This window comes from Macaca mulatta, chromosome 5 (genome assembly GCF_049350105.2).
Source record: "Macaca mulatta isolate MMU2019108-1 chromosome 5, T2T-MMU8v2.0, whole genome shotgun sequence".
NCBI classification, from domain to species: domain Eukaryota; kingdom Metazoa; phylum Chordata; class Mammalia; order Primates; family Cercopithecidae; genus Macaca; species Macaca mulatta.
In genome coordinates, this window is record NC_133410.1 from 76652349 (window position 1) to 76673389 (window position 21041).

Sequence of the window (21041 nt, forward strand, 5' to 3'; positions counted from 1 at the left end):
ACATAACAGAATAAAAAAAACCCAGGGTTTACTTTCTTTTTCTTTTTTTTCTTTTTTTTTAAAAAAAGGGCTGGTCGTGGTAGCTCACACCTGTAATCCCAGCACTTTGGGAGGCTGAAGTGGGCGGATCACCTGAGGTCAGTAGTTTGAGACCAGCCTGGCCAACATGGCAAAACCCTGTCTCTACTGAAAATAGAAAAATTAGCCTGGCGTGGTGGTGCACGCCTGTAATCTCAGCTACTTGGGAGGCTGAGGTAGGAGAATCACTTGAACCCAGGAGGCGGAGGTTGCAGTGAGATGAGATTGCGCAACTGCACTCCAGCCTAGGTCACAGAGAGAGACTCCATCTCAAAAACAAAAATAAAAAACAGCCACCGCGTCTGGCCTGCTTTGATTGATTGATTGATTGTGGGTTTTTTTTCTGTTTTTTTTTTTTGACACGGAGTCTCACTCTGTCACTCAGGCTGGAGTGCTGTGGCACAATGTCGGCTCACTGCAACCTCTGTCTCCTGGGTTCAAGTGATTATCCTGCCTCAGCTTCCCGAGTAGCTGGGACTGCAGGCATGTTCCACCACACACCTGGCTAATTTTTGTAGTTTTAGTAGAGATGGGGTTTCACCATGTTGGTCAGGCTGGTCTCGAACTCCTGACCTCAAATGATCCACCTGACTTGTTCTCCCAAAGTGCTAGGATCACAGGCACGAGCCCCTACCCCTGGCCCCAAGTTTTCTTTTTTGTGGGATAAATGCCCAAGAGTGCAATTACTGAGTCATATGTCATGTGGTATTTGTATGTTTAGATTTTTTTCTTTTTTTTTTTTTTTTTTCGAGACAGTCTCACTCTGTCACCCAGGCTGGAATGCAATGGTGCGATCTCGGCTCACCACAACCTCCGCCTCCCAGGTTCAAGGGATTCTCCCTGCCTCAGCCTTCTCAGTAGCTGGGATTACAGGCACCCGCCACCAAGACCAGCTAATTTTTGTATTTTCAGTAGAGACAGAGTTTTGCCATGTTGGCCAGGCTGGTCTCAAACTCCAACCTCAGGTGATCCACCCGCCTTGGCCTCTCAAAGTGCTGGGACTGCAAGCGTGAGCCACCGCGCCCAACCACTTAGATTGTTAAGAAGCTGCCAAACTCTATTCCAGAGCAACCATACTATTTTATTTTATTTTATTATTTTATTTATTTTTTGAGATGGAGTCTCGCTCTGTCACCCAGGCTGGAGTACAGTGGCTCGATCTCAGCTCAGTGGAACCTCCACCTCCTGGGTTCAAGCGATTCTCCTGCCTCAGCCTCCTGAGTGGCTAGGATTACAGGCGCGCGCCACCACACCCATCTAATTTTGTGTTTTCAGTAGAGACAGGAGTTCACCATGTTGGCCAGGCTGGTCTTGAACTCCTGACCTCAGGTGATCTGCCCACTTCAGCCCCTGAAAATGCTGGGATTACAGGCACGAGCCACCGCGCCCAGGCTATTTATTTATTTATTTATTTTTTTGAGGTGGAATCTCATTCTGTCGCCCAGACTGGAGTACCGTGGTGCGATCTCAGCTCATGGCAACTTCTGCCTCCCGGGTTCAAGTGATTCTCCTATCTCAGCCTCCTGAGTAGCTAGGATTACAGGCGCACGCCATCATGCCCGGCTAATTTTTGTATTTTTAGTGAAGATGGGGTTTCACCATGTTGGCCAAGCTGGTCTTGTACTTCTAACCTCAAATGATCCACCCTCCTCAGCCTCCCAAAGTGCTGGGATTACAGGCATGAGCCACCGTGCCCGGCCAGAGTAGGTGTACTATTTCACATTTCCGTGAACAATGAGTAATCCACTTTTTCCACATCCTTGCCAGCATTTGATGTTACTACTGTTTTTTATTTCAGTCATTCTGACAGGTGTGTAGTGTTATTGCAGTTTTTATTTTGCATTTCCCTAATGGCTTACAATGTTATGCTCATCTGCCACCTGTATATCCTCTCCAGGGTAATGTCTATTCATATCTTTTTGCCCACTTTCTAATCATGTATATTTTTTTATTCTTGGTTTCGAGATCTCTTTATATATTTTAGACAAAATATGTTCTCCTGGTCTACAATTTCTCCTTTTAGCGCTCTCTCTCTCTTTCTCTTTTTTTTTTTTTTGTTTGAGATGGTGTCTTGCTGTTGCCCAGGCTGGAGTGCAGTGGCGCTATCCCAGCTTACTGCAATCTCTGTCTCCCAGGTTCAAGTGATTCTTGTGCCTTAGCCTTCTGCCTTTTTTGTTTGTTTGTGTTTAGAGATGGAGTGTCCCTGTGTTGCCCAGGCTGAAGTGCAGTGGCTATTCACAGGTGAGATCATTAAGCACTACAGCCTCAAACTTCTTTTTTGCTTTTGAGACGGAGTTTCGCTCTTGTTGCCCAGGCTGGAGTGCAATGATGTGATCTCGGCTCACTGCAACCTCCGCCTGCCAGGTTTAAGTGATTCCCCTGCCTCAGCCTTCCAAGTAGCTGGGATTAAAGGGATGTGCCACCACACCCAGCTAATTTTGTATTTCCAGTAGAGATGAGGTTTCTCCATGTTGGTCAGGCTGGTCTCGAACTCCTGACCTCAGGTGATCTGCCCACCTCAGTTTCCCAAAGTGCTGGGATTACACGTGTGAGCCACCATGCCCGGTCTATACTAGAGCCTCAAACTTCTGAGCTCAAGTGATCCTTCTGCCTCAGCCTCCCGGGTAGCTGACATTACAGGTGCTTGCCACTGAGCCTTGCTACTTTTCATCTTCTGTTTTTTTTTTTTTTTTCCCGAGAGTTTCACTCTATTGCCCAGGCTGGAGTGCAACGGCATGATCTTGGTTCACCGCAACCTCCACCTCCCGGGTTCAAGTGATTCTCTTGCCACAACCTCCTGGCATGTGCCACCAAGCCCGACTAATTTTTTGTGTTTTTAGTAGAGACAGGGTTTCACCACGTTGGCCAGGCTGGTCTCAAACTCCTGACCTCAGGTGATCCGCCCACCTTGGGCCTCCCAAAGTGCTGGGATTATAGGCGTGGGCCACTGCACCCAGCCTCATCTTCTGCATAGGATTTTTTTTTTTTTCCAGAGCAAATGCTTTCTCCTATGCTTTTCTCTAAAATTTTAAAGTTTCATATTTTAAGTCTATGTTTCATTTTGAGCTAATTTTAGTATAACAGAGCTTGCTTTTTTATGCCTATGGCTGCATTTCAAAAGCCTAGAATTGATTATTAAACAGGTATCGGATAATATGCTTTGATGGGGTTAGTAATAAGATCTTAGTAGGCTGTAGCATGAGAAACAGTGAAAGCTCCTCTGTAAGCCCCTATGATGACAAGGGGAGCAGCAGGAACTGACAGAAAACTAAAATTGAAAGTCAGACTTCTACAGGCAGAATTAGCTAGATAATTCATGATTAAAAAAACATGATTTTAAAGGTAGTGACCAGATAATAAGACTGAAAAAAATTTTTTATTTTGCCTAAATTGTCTAGACACTTTATCAATTGTTTTTTAATTCATTTTGAGCTATGGTGACCTAAGCAGCAATGAATACCTAAAAAATGACTAAAAACCAAACCACAAGGATTAACCACAAAACATATCTCTTAGCTTGCACCTAGTTTTACCCTCTAACAAACACGCCAGTGGTCTGCATGGCCATTTTTGGGGTATGTTTGGCTTAAGGTCAGTAAACTAAGGCCCATAATCTAAACACGGCCTGCTGCCTATTTTTGTAAAGTCTTATTAGAATATAGCCATGCCAGCTGGGCACAGTGGCTCATGCCTATAATCTTAGCACTCTGGGAGGCTGAGGCAGGCAGATCACTTGAGCTCTGGAGTTTGAGACCAGCCTGGGCAACATGGCAGAACCCTGTGCATTAGTCTGTTTTTACAGTGCTGATAAAGACATACCTGAGACTGGGAAGAAAAGTTTAATTGGACTTAGAGTTCCACATGGCTGGGGGGCCTCACAATCATGGTGGGAGGTGAAAGGCATTTCTTACATGGTGGCAGCAAGAGAAAAAATGAGGAAGCAAAAGTGGAAACTCCTGATAAACCCATCAGATCTCCTGGACTTATTCACTATCATGAGAACAGCATGGGAAAGACTGGCCCCTATGATTCAATTATCCCCCTGGGTCCCTCGCACAACATTTGGAAATTCTGGGACATACAATTCAAGTTGAGATTTGAGTGGGGACACAGCCAAACCATATCACCTACTTCTACAAAAACTACAAAAATATTAGCTGGGTGTGGTGGTGCATGCCTGTAGTCCCAGCTACTTGCAGGGCTGAGGTGGGAGGAGGCTGAGGTTGAGGCTGCAGTGAGCCGAGATCACGCCACTGTACTCCAGCCTGGGTGACAGAGCAAGACCTTCTCTCAAAAAAACAAAACAAAACAAAACAAAACAAGAATACAGTCATGCCCATTCATTGAGTTACAGTCTATGTCTCCTTTTGCACTACAATGACAGAGTTTAGCTGTGACAAGAAGTCTACGGTACTTACTATCTGGCCCTTTACAGAAAATGTTTTTTGACCGTTGTTCTTGGCTCACAAATGCTGAGACAACATGTGAAAAGCACCATTATAGAAAATATTTCTAAGGTATAACTATCAATGTTATTTTTTTTTTTTTTTGAGACAAGTTCTCACTCCTATCACCCAGGCTGAAATGTAGTGGTGTGATCATGGCTCACTGCAGCCTCCACCTCCCAGGCTCAGGTGATCCTCCCACCTCAGCCTCCTGAGTAGCTGGGACTACAGGTGCGCACCACCACACTAGGCTAATTTTTGTATTTTTTGTAGAGACAGGGTTTTGTCACCATGTTGCCTCCCTTCCCCTGCCCTCCCCGCATCACCTGTGAGTGGTGCTGGCACTCCAACTCCTGGGCTCAAGCAATCTGCCTCCCTCTGCCTCCCAAAGTGCTGGGATTACAGGCATGAGCCATCCTGCCAGTCAGTCAGCTCTTCGAAACAAAATAACGTAAAGGCAGCTGTATCCACACACATCACATTTATAAGAAATCTATCTTGAGGTGTAAATGGCTTTTCTTCTGAAGCCGAAATTCTTACTCACACAACTCTGAGCATTACCCCTGAGTCTGGGGTCAGATTTGTGTTCCCAGAGCATCAAAGGTGTTCATAAGCAAGTGCACATGTCATTTGGTAACAGACATCCAACAGAGTTGAGAAAGCTTTATATATAAATTATATTTTATCAATTCTTGATAAGAATCTTCAGCAAAATGACCTATGACCATTTTATGACTGTTGTTCAAAGAACTGAATGTGATGTGACTTAGAAAAGTACTAACACTCATTTCAAATTTACCCCTTGGCCTCAGCAGGATACCAGCCAGAACTCAGCCATGTGTGGTGCCAAGTGGAGTTGAAAACTGCACAGTGTCTTCTTGTTCCAGCCCTTGAGGTTGCTAAGGTCAAGGGGTGGGCATGGGAACATGCCAGTCATAAGGTGATTCTCCATCAGCTCTACACCTCCCCTTCTATACTCTGCTATGTGGTGCCAGGTCTCAGCAGACCTCATTTCTGCTTTTCCAGCTGGCTTCTGGAAGGTTATGCCCATAGGGTCCGTGAGGGGAACACCAGAAGGCAGGAGGAGGGAGAAGGGACTGGCTCCTGCCTGCTGGCTGTTTCTTTCAGCAGTGCCACAGCAATGACTCTTCATCACTCTGACAAAATCAGCTGGCTCCAGTCTCCAGCATTTTTTTTTTTTTTTTGAGACAGAGTTTCACTCTGTTGCCCAGGCTGCAGTGCAGTGGTGTGCTTGGCTCACGACAACCTCCACCTCCCGGGTTCAAGAAATTCTCATGCCTCAGCCTCCTGAGTACATACAGGAGTATGGCAACATGCCCACTAATTTTTGTATTTTTAGTGGAGACTAGGTTTCACCATGTTGTCCAGGCTGGTCTCGAACTCCTGACCTCAAGTGATCCACCCACTTCAACCTCCCAAAGTGCTGGGATTACAGCACAAATCTGACCCCAGACTCAAGGGCAATGCTCAGAGTTGTGTGAGTAGGCATTTCGGCTTCAAAAGAAGGGCTGGGCAACATGGTGAGAACCCCTCTCTACAAAAAATGCAAAAATTAGCTGGGCATGGTGGCATATATCTGTGGTCCCAGCTACTTGGGAGAGAGGCTGAGGTGGGAGGATACCTGGAACCTGGGAGGTGGAGGTTGCAGTGAGCTGAGATTGTGCCACTGCACTCCAGCCTGGGCAAAAGAGCGATACCCTGTCTGAAATTTAAATAATAATAATAATTTATTACGTATTTTCAAGTAGCTAAATGAAAGGATTTTGAATGTTCTCAACACAAAGTAATAATAAATGTTTGAGGTGATGAATATGCTAATTATCCTGTTTTGATCACTACACATTGTATATATCCAAATATCACTATGTACCCCCATAAGTATGTATAATCATTATGTGTCAACTAAAATAGTTAAAAAATATATTAAAAGAGGGAAAGGCGGAACGCTTCCTGAGAGCAAGGACCTCCTTTGTTGAGGTCAGGGCTGTGTCTTCAGCAACAAAACACTATCTGGGACTCAGTAGATGCTTAAGAAATAGGGATTGATTGACAGAGCTCCCAAAGAGTTCCACGAGGGTTCCCTAGGGCTCTCAGGTTCCTGTATGTCGGAGGGAGAGGTCTTCCCCTTAGTCTCCTCGGGGGGAAGGAGAGGGTGTGGGGCAACAACCGCCCCTTCCTCTATCTCCCTCGCCCCTCCTTCCCCATGGCCCCCTCCCCCGTCCTTCTACCTTTCTCCTTCCCAGCCCTTCCCGGTTCTCCCTCGACCCTTCACGGCTCCTCTTCCCGCCGCCCCTCTTGCCTTCGCCACCTACCCCTGCACTTCCTCCCACTCTCGCCCCGCCCCTTCTTCCTCCCTTCCCCCGCCCTCCCTGCGCCCCTTGCGAGTGGCGCTGGCACCAGAGCGCAGGGGCCAGACGCCCGGCGCGGGAGGAGGATGGCGCTAGCGGTGCTGCGCTTGGCGCTGCTGCTCCTGGCAGTTACCTTCGCAGGTAGCGCTCGGAGCGGTCCTGGAGAGCGGGGACCTCTGGAGAAAAGCGGGAGAGGGAGTCACGCCGGCGGCGGCCCCTGCCCGGCTCTGGGCGGCCTTGGCGACGGTACCCGCGCGGCCGTTACGGGCGGTTCCCCAGAGGACCTGCCAGGTGGAGGAGCGCGAATTGGGGGGTGTGGTTAGTTCTTGCTTGGATTTCACTCCCAGCTCCAAGGACGCCTGCTATCTAGAGCGCTTTCTCTGTTAAAGTAGATTTTCAGGTGCCCAAGATGAGGAGTTGGGTTTTTATGTATGGTCCCACAGGAGGAGATGCGCAGGAATGAGGAATTGTGGATGCTTACGAGAAAGGGGCTTTAGTCCACACCTCTCTTACAATGGAGTTAAAATGCTCACATCTTGCATTAAATTTTACATTTGTTACCCCGAGCTGCAAAGGAAAAGAATATCATGAACTATTAATTAAGGGTTACTTCCTTGGCCAGCTGCGGTGGCTTGGGCCGGTAGTCCCAGTTACTCCGGAGGCTGAGGCGGGAGGCTCGCTTGAGACCAGGAATTGAAGCTGCAGTGCGCTAGCGCGACTTTTATTCCGTAGCTTCAAAGTCCTTTCTCAACCAAACCTAATGGCAACAGAACCAAATGTTATTTCTGTGTGCTTGTGGGGAGAGGTGCCATAAAAAACTGAATATCCTTTCTGGAGGAAGTGGGCTGGGGACAGTTTAAAGAAGGTAGGATTTAGAGGGGAAAATAGAAGATGTGACCTGGATAAATCCCAAACTGGATTTTAAAACATTCTTATGAAGCTGGATGTGGTGGCTCACGCCTCGAATTCCAGCACTTTGGGAGGCCTAGGCAGGAAGATCGCTTGAGCCCAGGAGGTCAAGACCAGCCTGGGCAACATAGCAAGATCTCATTAAAAAAAAAAAGTCCTCATGAACAATACCTTACCTTGATCCCATACTGTAAAATGTCTATGCTTTCTTCTTACAGGCCCTCTGTTCCGTCGATTTTCAAAATATAAAACGGTAAGTAGGAAACCACTTGTACTATTTCTACCAATACAGTGAAGCCCAAAACCGTCTGGGAGGGAGGCTGGCTCTCAGGTCTGACCTGCCACTTTTGAAACCATTGAGGACTGCGTTTGAAACCAGGTTGTCACGCAGCCCTTTTGATTCAGATAAAAGTGTAAATTTTAGTTGAAAACAGCCCAGTCTTTGTTTCTGTTAATATTTCCTTTAAAGATTCAAAAGGTCCTTAGAAAAATAGTTATGCCTTGTACTAGATATTTTATGTACTTTATCAAATTAAATTGTGAGGATGTAAAAGGAGACCAACCAAATGAGAACAAGCAAAGGCTGTGTTTTTCAGGGCTTGTTATAGCAAGAGAGTCAGCCACTGTCACCTGCATTTGAATAGGGACTCGAGTCAAAGAGAGGAGTGCGAAAACTATAGTGGAAAAAAGAAATGGCTTCAGGTATGGCCTGATTGGAGGCCGTTGGCACAGGGAAGCTGCAGGTGAGCTAGCTAGAAGCAGGACATTCTATGGTATGGGTTAGGGGTGCGTATTTGGTTTTCTCTGATTGTCCTAAGTTGGAATCAAGGACAGAAATTATGGAAGCTGTCAGTTAGTAATCAAGTCTTAACCATTTTGCGGCTGGGCATGGTGGCTGACACCTGTAATCCCAGCACTTTGGGAGGCCGAGGTGGGCAGATCACGAGGTCAGGAGATCAAAACCATCCTGGCTAACATGGTGAAACCCCGTCTGTACTAAAAATGCAAAAAATTAGCCAGGCATCGTGGCACATGCTTGTAATTCCAGCTACTGGGGAGGCTGAGGCAGGAGAATCGCTTGAACCCAGGAGGCAAAAGTTGCAGTGAGCTGAGATCACACCACTGCACTCTAGCCTGGATGACAGAGTGAGACTCCATCTCAAAAAAAAAAAAAAAAACAAAAAAAAAAACTGTAGTTTTATAGTAAGTTTCAAAATGAGAAAGTGTGAATCCTCCAACCTTTTTTTCTTATTCAAGAATGTTTTGGCTACTTGGAGTCCCTTATATTTCTATCTGAATTTTAAGATCAATTAGTCAGTTTCTGCTGCAAAAAAAGACAGCTAAGGCCGGGCGCGGTGGCTCACGCCTGTAATCCCAGCACTTTGGGAGGCCGAGACGGGTGGATCACGAGGTCAGGAGATCGAGACCATCCTGGCTAACACGGTGAAACCCCGTCTCTACTAAAAAATACAAAAAAAAAAAAAAAAAAAAAAAAAAAACTAGTCGGGCGAGGTTGCGGGCACCTGTAGTCCCAGCTACTCAGCTACTCGGGAGGCTAAGGCAGGAGAATGGCATGGACCCAGGAGGCAGAGCTTGCAGTAAGCTGAGATCCGGCCACTGCACTCCAGCCTGGGAGACAGAGCGAGACTCCGTCTCAAAAAAAAATAAAATAAAATAAAGACAGCTAAGATTTTGATGGGGATTCCATTGAACTTGTATATCTATTTGGAGAGTATTGCTATCTTAAAAGTGTTAAGTCTTCTGATCCATGAACATGGGATGTCTTTCTATGTATTTAGGCCTTTAATTTCTTTCAACAATGCTTTGTAGTTTTCAGTATACGTGTCTTACACTTTGTAAATATTTAGTCTTAATTTTTTTTTTTTTTTTTGAGACGGAGTCTCACTCTGTTGCCCAGGCTGGATGCAATGGTGTGATCTCGGTTCACTGCAACCTCCACCTCCTGGGTTCGAGTGATTCTCCTGCCTCAGGCTCCTGAGTAGCTGGGATTACAAGCGCAGGCCATCACTCCCAGCTAATTATTGTATTTTTAGTAGAGACGGGGTTTCACCATGTTGGTCAGGCTGGTCTCAAACTCCTGACCTTGTGATCTGCCCGCCTTGGGCTCCCCAAGTGCTGAGATTACAGGAATGAGCCACCACGCCTGGCCTTTCTAGATGTTTTATTCTTTTTTTTTTGAGACAGTGTCTCACTCTGTTACCCAGGCTGGAGTGCAGTGGAGCCATCTCGACTCACTGCAACCTCCGCCTCACAGGTTCAAGTGATTCTCCTGACTCAGCCTCCCAAGTGGCTGGATTACAGGCTCCCACCACCATGCCCAGCTACTTTGTGTGTGTGTGTGTGTGTGTGTGTGTGTGTGTGTGTGTATATATATATTTATTTATTTATTTGAGATGGAGTCTTACTCTGTCACCCAGGCTGGAGTGCAATGGTATGATCTCGGCTCACTGCAACCTCCACCTCCTGGGTTCAAGCGATTCTCCTGCCTCAGCCTCCTGAATAGTTGGGATTACAGGCACCCACCACCATGCCCAGCTAATTTTTGTATTTTTAGTAGAGATGGGGTTTCGCCAGGCTGGCCAGGCTGGTCTTGAATTCCTGACCTCGGGTATCCGCCCACCTCAGCCTCCCAAAGTGCTGGGATTACAGCTGTGAGCCACTGTGCCCGGCCTATATTTTTTTTAGTAGAGACAGGGTTTAACCATGTTAGCCAGGCTGATCTTGAACTCCTAACCTCAGGTGATCCTCGGCCTCCCAAAGTGCTGGGATTAAGGGTGTGAGCCACCACACCTGGCCCTAGAGATGTTTTATTCTTTTTGATGCTATTGTAAGTGGAATTGTTTTCTTAGTTTTATTTTCAGATTGTTCATTGTTAGTGTATAGAAATAAAATTGAGTTTTATATGTTGATCTTGTATCTTTCAACCTTGTTGAACTTGCTTATTAGTCCTTTTTCTTTTTTCCAAGACTGAGTCTCGCTCTGTGGCTCATGCTAGAGTGCGATAGTATGATCGTAACTTAATATAACCTTGAACTCCTGGGCTGCAGTGATCCTTCTTTCTCATCCTCCTGAGAAGCTAGGACTACACACACAGGTCACCACACATGGCTAATTTTTAATTTTTTGTAGAGATGGGGTCTTGCTATGTTGCCCAGGCTGGTCTTGAACTCCTGGCCTCAAGTCATCCTCCTACCTCAGCCTCCCAAAGTACATATAATTATATGAGCCACCATACCTGGCCTTGTTTATTAGTAATTATTGGTGTGTGTGTGTGTGTGTGTGTATGAATTTCTTAGGAATTTCTGTATAACAAGATTGTGTCATCTTTGTTGCTTGTTTATTTTTTGAGACAGAGTCTTACTCTTTCGCCAGGCTGGAGGGCAGTGGTGCAATCTCAGCTCACTACAACCTCCGCTTCCCGGGTGCAAGCAATTCTCCTGCCTCAGCCTCTCAAGTAGCTGAGATTACAGGTGACTGCCACCATGCCTGGCAAATTTTTGTATTTTCAGTAGAGGCAGGGTTTCACCATGTTGGCCAGGCTCATCTCGAACTCCTAGCCTCAAGTGATCTGCCTGCCTCGGCCTCCCAAAGTGCTGGGATTACAGGCATGAGCCACTGTGCCCAGCCCTGTGTCATCTTTGAATAGAGATAGTTTTACTTCTTCCTTTCCCATCTGGGTGCATTTTATTTATTTTTCTTGGATAATTGTCCTGGCAAGAAACTTCGGTACAGTGTTGAATAGAAGAGGTGAAAGTGGACATTCTTGTGTTTTTATTTCTGATTTTAGGGAAAAGCATTGAGTCCTTTACCACTGAGTAGAATGTTTGCTGTAGGTTATTTATGGATGCCTTTTATTTTATTTTTGTTTTTGTTTTTTCTATGGATGCCTTTTATAAGGTTGAGGAAGTTCTCTTCTGTTCCTAGTTCGTTGAGTACTATGTTTTTTGTTTGTTTGTTTGTTTGTTTTGAGACAGAGTTTCACTCTTGTGCCCTAGGCTGGAGTGCAATGGAGTGATCTTGGCTCATTGCAACCTCTGCCTGCTGTGTTCAAGCGATTCTCCTGCCTCAACCTTTTTTTTTTTTTTTTTAAATCATAAAAGAGTTTTGGAGATTCCTTTAAACTGTTAACTCCAATGCCAACCACTTCTCTTGCCACTGTGCCTTTGCTTGATCAATTTTATTTCTTTGCGGTAGACATTCTCCCAGCCTTCTATATTAAATTTTACCCATTCTTCAAGACCAGCATGTGTATTTCTTGATTGCCTTATTCCATCCTAAATTCCTTATAGTCAGGATCCAACTTTTCTTTGTCTTTGTGTCTGCCATAACATCTGTAAATGAGTGACTATACCAGTAAACGATATAAGAAACTTTCAGGAGAAAAGCTTTAGAGCAGCGGTCCCCAACCTTTTTGGGACCAGGGACCAGTTTGTGGAAGACAGTTTTTCCATGCACTGAGGCATGGAGTGGGGTGGGCAGAGATGGTCTGGGATGAAACTCAGACCATCAGGCATTAGTTAGGAGTCTCTGCAGGGTGCGGTGGCTCACGCCTGTAATCCCAGCACTTTGGGAGGCCGAGGCCGGCAGATCACAAGGTCAGGAGTTTGAGACCATCCTGGCCAACATAGTGAAACCCAGTCTCTACTAAGAATACAAAAGTTAGCTGGGCGTGGTGGTGGGTGCCTTTAATCCTACCCATTTGGGTGACTGAGGCAGGAGAACTGCCTGAACTCGGGAGGTGGAAATTGCAGTGAGCCGAGATGGCATCACTGCACTCTAGCCTGGGCGACAGAGTGAGACTTTGTCAAAAAAAAAAAAAAAAAAAAAAAAAAGGGCCGGGTGCGGTGGTTCATGCCTGTAATCCCAGCACTTTGGGAGGCTGAGGCAGGTGGATCACTTGAGGTCAGAAGTTTGAGACCAGCCTGGCTAACATGGTGAAACTCCATTTCTACTAAAAATACAAAAAATTAGCTGGGCATGGTGACATGCGCCTGTAATACTAGCTACTGGGGAGGCTGAGGCAGGAGAATTGCTTGAACCTGGGAGGCGGAAGTTGCAGTGAGCCGAAATGGCGCCATTGCACTCCAGCTTGGGCAACAAGAGCAAAACTCCATCTCGAAAAAAAAATAACAGCCTCATAAGGAGTGCGCAACCTGATTCCTCGCATGCCCATGTCACAATAGGGTTCGTACTCCTATGAGAATCTAATGCCATCGCTGACCTGACAGGAGGCGGAGCTCAGTTGATAATGCTCACTGGCCAGCCACTTCCTTCCTGCTAACAGGAGGCCCAGTTCCTAACAGGCCATGGACTGGTACCAGTTTGTGGCCTGATGGTTGGAAACCCCTGCCCTAGAGTATAAAGGTCAGAGAATTGCTTAAAATTTTAGCATATCCTTCTATAAGAATTATTTTTATTTTAATTTGTAATTTTTTTGAGACAGTTTTGCTCTTGTTGTCTAGACTGGAGTGAAGTAGTGCAATTTCGGTTCACTGCAACCTCTGCCTCCCAGGTTCAAACGATTCTTCTGTCTGAGCCTCTCGAGTTGCTGGGATTACAGGCGTGTGCCACCATACCCGGCTAATTTTTGTATTTTTACTAGAGACGGGGTTTTACTATGTTGACCAGGCTGGTCTCAAACTCCTGACCTCAAGTGATCCACCTGCCTCAGCCTCCCAAAGTGCTGGGTTTACAGACATGAGCCACCACGCTCCGCCCTTCTATAAGAATTACAATGACATTAAGGAATAATAAATGTGCAGTGGCCCTCTTCCAGAGGGTGGAGAGGAAGTTTTGGAGCAATGTTTGCCCAGATTCAACTCTCTTCCTGTAGTTAGCTCTTGTGGGATGAAATTTGGAGCCTCCATAGATGATGAACCTGTTTTGAACATTTTTCCTTTGGCACAAATTTGCTTCAATTCTGAATCTCCTGCTTTCTTTAATGTTTTTGGTTAAATGTCAGTGCCTTAAAAGTTCAGATTGAAAGATTAGATTCCTGATTTTGTCTTGGCATTCAGGCAAGGGATTAAGGTGGAATTTAATAGAACATCCACATGGACATTGTAGTGAAGTGCAAATTATGAAGCTAGACAATAAAAAAGTAGGTATGGTGGCGTGTCTCAGACTTTCATTTAAAAATCAGCCAGATTGAAGCCTCTGAGGTCCTTTTTTTTAATTTTTAAATTTTTTTTATTTTTTAGATGGAGTTTTGCTCTCATTGCTTAGGTTGGAGAGTTGGAGTACAATGGCGTGATCTTGGCTCACCGCATCCTCTGCCTCCCAGGTTCATTTGATTCTCCTGCCTCAGTCTCGATCTCTTGAGTTCATGATCTGCCCGCCTTGGCCTCCCAAAGTGCTGGGATTACAGGCATGCACCACCATGCCCAGTTAATTTTGTATTTTTTAGTAGAGATGGAGTTTCTCCATGTTGGTCAGACTGGTCTCGAACTCCCAGCCTTGGGTGATCTGCCCACCTTGGCCTCCCAAAGTGTTGGGATTACAGGCATGAGCTACCACACCCGGCCGGGGTCCTTTTTTTACATAGTTTGTATGGAACCATCACACCAACATTGTATCTGATTTTAGCATTAGAAAATTTTTTTTTGCCAGGTGCAGTGGCTCACACCTGTAATCCTTGCACTTTGGGAGGCCAAGGTGGGTGGATGACGTCAGAAGTTTGAGACCAGCCTGGCCAACATGGTGAAACCCTGTCTCTACTAAAAATACAAAAATTAGCTGGGCATGGAGGCATACTCCTGTAATCCCAGCTACTTGCGAGGCTGAGGCAGGAGAATCACTTGAACCCAGGAGGCGGAGGTTGCAGTGAGCTGAGATTGTGCCGTTGCACACCAGCCTGGGAGACAGGGTGAGACTCTGTCTCAAAAAAAATTTGTTTTTCTGGAAAATAAAAATATTTTTATTGAATGATTCTAGGAAATCTAAGGAGATCTGGGACATTTTCTTCTCTGAACTATTTTATGAGTGTATCTCAAATCATTCTTGAATTTCTCTGTCCCTTTCTTTTTTCCAGCCATTCTGCGCTCGGTATCAATTACCAGGATGTCCCAGGGACTTTAACCCTGTGTGTGGCACTGACATGATCACTTACCCCAATGAATGTACTCTGTGCATGAAAATCAGGTAACATGATTTTACAGCTGTAGACTAGCCAAGTATTCTTCATTTCTTTTTCTTTTTCTTTTTCTTTCTTTCTTTTTTTTTTTTTGACAGTCTCACTCTATCACCCAGGCTGGAGTGCAGTGGTGCAGTCTTGGTTCACTGCAACCTCTGCCTCCTGGGTTCAAGCAATTCTCGTGCCTCAGCCTCCAAAGTAGCTGGGATTATAGGCACCCGCCACCGCGCCTGGCTAATTTTTTATTTTTAGTAGAGACAGAGTTTCACCATGTTGGCCAGGCTGGTTTCGAACTCCTGACCTCAAGTGATCCACCCGCCTCGGTCTCCCAAAGTGCTGGGATTACAGGCGTGAGCCACCACGCCCAGCCTCTTCGTTTCTTTTGTTGAATTTTGATTACTTAGGAGGTAGTGACTATTTTCTTGGATGTAAGAATCAAAAGTGATAATGGTAGTTCTCAGTTTTCAGGGTGATGGTTAAAGAGATGCAAAATCCTCAGTGCATTTTTCAGATCAAGTTAAACAATGAGACGTGTGATTAGTCAACTATAGGCCAGGTAATCAAATTGTGTTATTGCCCACTAATGTGAAATTTCCTAAAATTAAGAGTCTATTTAATAGTTAAACTCCGTGAAGTATTAAATTTTATTTTTTTTTCAAAGGGCATGTGTAGGTGATCTGCACACCCTGTACTACTAGTCAGGAAGTGCAACTTACTGACTCTGCTTAGTAGAATGCTAAGTAATGATACTTGATATGCTTCATGTAGCACACCTGACCAGGTGACTGCAGCTACTCCTTCAGGTATACAGCTTTGTACGTAGTGGAGATTCATTATTTGACCTCAGTTGGTCTTCTGTTTCTTTTTTTTTTTTGAGACTGAGTCTCACTTATCGCCTGACTCACTGCAACCCCTGCCTCCCAGGTTCAAGCTATTCTCCTGCCTCAGCCTCCAGAGTAGCTGGGATTACAGGCATGCGTCATTACACCCAGCTAATTTTTTTTTTTTTGAGATGGAATTTCGCTCTTGTTGCCCAGGCTGGAGTCCATTGGCAAGAGCTTGGCTCACTACAACTTCCACCTCCTGGGTTCAAGCGATTCTTCTGACTCAGCCTCCCAAGTAGCTGGGGTTACAGGCATGTGCCACCACACCTGGCTAATTTTTGTATTTTTAGTAGAGACGGGGATTCACCATGTTGGCCAGGCTGGTCTCGAACTCCTGACCTCCAGTGATCCGCCCACCTCGGCCTCCCAAAGTGCTGGGATTACAGGCATGAGCCACCATGCCCAGCTCTCTGAGTGATTGTTTGGGGTTAATGTCCTGTGCCCTAGGGTTAGGGAAAAAATGGCAGACTGGTGACTTCCACCCTCTTTGTTTCCTAGATTTAGCTTAAAAAATGATTAAGTAAGTGTAGCCATGGAAGGAATCTAATGTATATCTGTATGGGTCTTCTTAACACAAATAATGAGACAGTTTCAGTATGGTAGGTAATAAATGTGTTTCTATGATTGTTCAATTTGCAGGGAAAGTGGTCAAAATATTAAAATCCTCCGACGTGGACCCTGCTGATGGAGCAGTTTACAGAACAGAAGATGGAGAGACCACCTTCACTGGCAGACTAGATAAATTGCGTTTCCCCTTTTTCTCTTTTCCTGTATTTCTTTACATAAAATTTGTTAACACACATCTTCTGAGAGCAGGTATGGAAGACAGCCATGTGTAGTGATGGATAATTTAAAGAAAAAAAGAATCCTTGTTTCTTGGCTTTTGCTCCTAGAGTTAAGCTTGCTGCCCAGATAACTTGTGCATTGCTTTATTTAGTTGAAATAAAATCAGCATTGAATTTAGTTCCTACTGTGCTCTGTTGAAAATATCATTCTCATTGCAGAGGAGGTATCCTTTAAGAGTTTTTCAGCTGGCTCTGAAAATTAAATGGACATAAGACAGATCAACAGGAGGAAAGCATACAGACTTATTTAATACAAGTTTCACTTGGCATGGGAGCCTTCATAAAGAAATAAACACTTGGCCGGGCATGGTGGCTCACGCCTGTAATCCCAGCACTTTGGGAGGCCGAGGCGGGCAGATCATGAACTCAAGATATTGAGACCATCCTGGCCAACATGGTGAAACCCTGTCTCTACTAAAAATACAAAAATTAGCTGGACATGGTGGCACGTGCCTGTAGTCCCAGCTACTTGGGAGGCTGAGGCAGGAGAATCGCTTGAACCCGGGAGGCAGGGGTTGCAGTGAGCTGAAATCGCACCACTGCACTCCAGCCTGGGCAACAAAGCGAGACTCCATCTCGAAAGAAAGAAAAAGAAATAAACACTCAAAGACACAGAGTTGAACACTATATGCTGAATTAGACAAGGAGTTGTGAATTATGAAAGTGTGACACGGCAGAGGGGCTTGGGCTGAGTTAATTGGGTGGAGAAGTGGCTGGGAGGATAAGGATTAGTCTAACAAGGTTGGTTTGTACACGTTTCCCTTGACCTCAATTTCCAATTTCCCCCCGTCCTTGATGATAAGAATGTTACTTTACTTCTGGCATAGAGAGGACGTCTTTCACAGGGGAATTTTATCTCCTGCTTTTAAGAAACAGAAGGAAAGTCAGAATGATCTTGCATCTGCTGTTTTTCAAGTGCTTTTAGCTCAAAATAGTTAATATGCCAGGGCAGCATATATTGGGTTGGCATATTCTTATCTCCTTCATCACTCAGCGGCCTCACATGGCCCTGTTCCTCTCAGGCATGGATGGATTTCAGTAGGTGTGAAGTGCAGTTATTGTTGAGAGGGCAAGATCTATCCTAACTCCTTCTTTCCCTAATTCTTGGATAATTACTTTATGTGTAGTTGGTACAGTGTTCTGCACACGGCCAATAATTGTAAGGTACTTGGTGCTAACATTAACCCAAACTCATAGAGTTAAAGAATCATGGAGGTACAAATATTTATTAGATTCAAAATTTCCTTTCAATACAGTTTCATTCTGAGTTCACGCAGGAGTTTGGCTTTTTCTTCTTTTTAGAGCAGTGGTTCTCAATCCAGGGTGATTTTCAAGGGGACATTTGGCAGTATGTCTGGAGGCATGTTTGGTATAACAGCTGAGGTGTGGGGTGCTACCCAGGGATGCTTCTAAACATCCTACATTGCCACAGGTCAGCCCCCAATGGCAAGGAATTTTCCAGTCCAAATGTCAGTAGTGCTAAGGTTGAGACACCCTGTTTTAGAGTTTGATACAGCATAAACATTTTATAACAATAATATAAGTGAACAGGCATTTAGAATGATAGCATTTTCCAGGTAGAGAAATTTGAGACATAAGGCCTGGGTTTAAATATGTTCCAGCACCAGGAAATTGTGAGACACGAGGCAAGAGGTAGCTGGGAGAGTGGTATAGTGGGGAGAACCTGGCTTTTGGAGGTGAGCTAAATCTGAGTTCATTCTGATTCCAACACTTGTGTTTCAGTTTTCCTATCTGGAAATGGAGTTGATGTTTAGCTCCTGGAGCTGTGGTGAGGAAACTGTTTAGCATAGTGCTTGGCATATAGAAGCCACTGAAATAGGTACTACTATTGTTTCAGACACCCCTCCTAGAGAGGAGAAAACAGGCCCACAAAGGCAAACACATTTGCCTAAGGTGATAGAACACATTTAAAACTGAGCCTGGGCCTGCGTGGTGGCTCTTGCCTATAATCTCATCACTTTGGGAGGCCAAGGTGGGCAGATAACGAGGTCAGGAGTTTGAGACCGGTCTGGCCAATATGGTGAAACCCTGTCTCTACTAAAAATACAAAAATTAGCTGGGCGTGGTGGCACGTGCCTATAACCCCAGCTACTCGGGAGGCTGAGGCAGGAAAATCACTTGAACCTGGGAGGTGGAGGTTGCAGTGAGCTGAGATCGCACCACTACACTCCAGCCTGCATTGACAGAGCAAGACTTCATCTTGAAAAAAAAAAATCATATATGCTTTTTGGAAAATTAAAAAGAAAAATACGCACCGGGTGCAGTGGCTCATCCCTGTAATGCCAGCACTTTGGGAGACTGAGGCAAGAGGATCACTTGAGGCCAGAAGTTCAAGACCAGCCTGGACAACGTAGAAGACCCCATCTCTATTAAATAAATAAATAAATGAAAAAAAAAGATGCAGAATTATATAAAAATAGAGTGAGAGTCTTGCCCATCCTAGCCTCCAGAGGCACCCAAAACTGTTGTGAAATGTCTTTTCTCTCTAAGTACACATGTATACAAAATTACACATGTGCACACACAAACTGTCCTGTAAACTTGCTTTTACTCTTAAATATTGGGTTTGTTTTCATGTCGATATATATTGTTTCTTCTTTTTAAAATAATTATTTTTTTGAGACGGCGTTTTGCTCTGTTGCCCAAGCTGCAGTGCAGTGGCACAATCTCTGCTCACTGCAACCTCTGCCTCCCAGGTTCAAGCGATTCTCCTGCCTCAGCCTCTGGAGTAGCTGGGCTTATAGGCATGCCACCACTACACCTGGCTAATTTTTGTATTTTTAGTAGAGGCAAGGTTTCACCACGTTGGCCAGGCTGGTCTGGAACTCCTGACCTCAAGGGATCTGCCTCATTGGCCTCCCAAAGTGCTGGGATTTCAGGCGTGAGCCACCATGCCCAGCCTGTTTCTTCTTTAAAACAGCTACACAGTATCCTGTTATTGTGCCGTAATTTATCCAGTCTCTGTTGACCTATATCTGGATTATTTATTAGGATTCTCTTGATTGAAAGTGGGAAATCCCAACTCAAACTAGCCTAAGCTAAAGGGGGACTTAATTACCGCCTTGGTGTAGTGAAGTGACTAAGCACATTGGTTCAAACCAGATGTCTGCATTCACTGACCAAGTTACTGCTTAACTCAGTTTCCTCATTTATAAAGTGAGGAAGATAATAGTATCACTTAAGATAATGCATGTAAGGTGTTCAGGACACTTGAAATGTTGGCTGTATTATAGAAAACTATACCTTTTTTTCAAAAACGGCTTGCTTTTTTGACTTACTATTTCACTGATATTTTTCCAAATCTATACATGTAGATCTACATCACTGAAAACACTTGCATAGTATTCCGTTATATAGACATACCATAATTTGTTTATTCAGTCTCATCCTGATGGACACTTACGTTATTTCTCATTTTTCAGTATCACAAATAATGCTAAAATTATGTCTTTCATTTTTATTTATTTATTTATAAATTTCTGTTTATATTTTGAGGTGAAGTTTTGCTCGTGTTGCCCAGGCTGGAGTGCAGTGGCGCGATCAAGGCTCACTGCAACCTCCAGCTCCTGGGTTCAAGTGATTCTCCTGCCTCAGCCTCCTGAGTAGCTGGGATTACAGGCGTGCACCATGATGCCCAGCTAATGTTTTGTGTTTTTAGTAAAGATGGGGTTTCATCATGTTGGCCACGCTGGTCTTGAACTCCTGACCTCAGATGATTCACCCGCCTCGGCCTCCCAAAGTGTAGTGATTACCGGTGTGAGCCACTGCGCCTGGCCTATTTATTTTTTAAAAAGTGAAAAATTTTCTTTTAGTAGAGATGGGTCTCACTATGTTGCCCAGGCTGGAGTGCAGTAGCTGTTCACAGGCGAGATCCTGCTACTCATCAGCACTGGGATTTTGACCTGCCCTGTTTCTGACCTAGGCCGGTTCACCCCTTCTTAGGCAACCTGGTGGTCCCCTGCTCCCAGGAGGTCACCATATTGATGCCAAACTTAGTGTGGACACCCATAGGCACAGCGCATTACAGCCCAGAACTCCTGGACCCAAAATGATCCTCCCACCTCAGCCTCGTGAGAAGCTGGGACTACAGACATGTGACACCACGCCCGGCTAAACTTACGTCTTTGTACTCATGCCCTTCCTTGTTTGTGCACGTTCTGTAGGACAAATTCATAAGACTGGCATTACTTGGTCAGAAGATACACAAATTTAAAATATTGAAAGAAATTGCAAAACAGTTTTGAAAAGGGTGTACCTATCTACATCCTCTGTGATAAATGAGTGCCTGGTTCTTCTTTCTACTACCATTGAGTTAGAGAAGTAGTGCTGTCCCGAAT

General features: G+C 45.0%; 1 protein-coding gene across 5 annotated transcripts in view; it reads left to right on the forward strand.

The window, feature by feature from the left end:
* Window positions 1-16801, forward strand: part of SPINK2 (serine peptidase inhibitor, Kazal type 2) — an 83068-nt gene extending 66267 nt beyond the window's left edge. Inside the window, exons 2-5 of one of the 5 annotated variants that reach the window (XM_078003526.1) lie at window positions 6943-7033; window positions 8020-8054; window positions 14853-14962; window positions 16478-16801. In XM_078003526.1, the coding sequence (XP_077859652.1) occupies window positions 6979-7033; window positions 8020-8054; window positions 14853-14962; window positions 16478-16523 (246 nt within the window). In that variant the 5' untranslated portion in view covers window positions 6943-6978 and the 3' untranslated portion in view covers window positions 16524-16801. Of the gene's footprint in view, window positions 1-6883; window positions 7184-8019; window positions 8055-14852; window positions 14963-16477 lie in introns of those variants that run through there. The other 4 variants (XM_015138626.2, XM_078003524.1, XM_078003525.1 and 1 more) reach the window with 4 other exon arrangements.
* Window positions 16802-21041: the final 4240 nt, after the last annotated feature.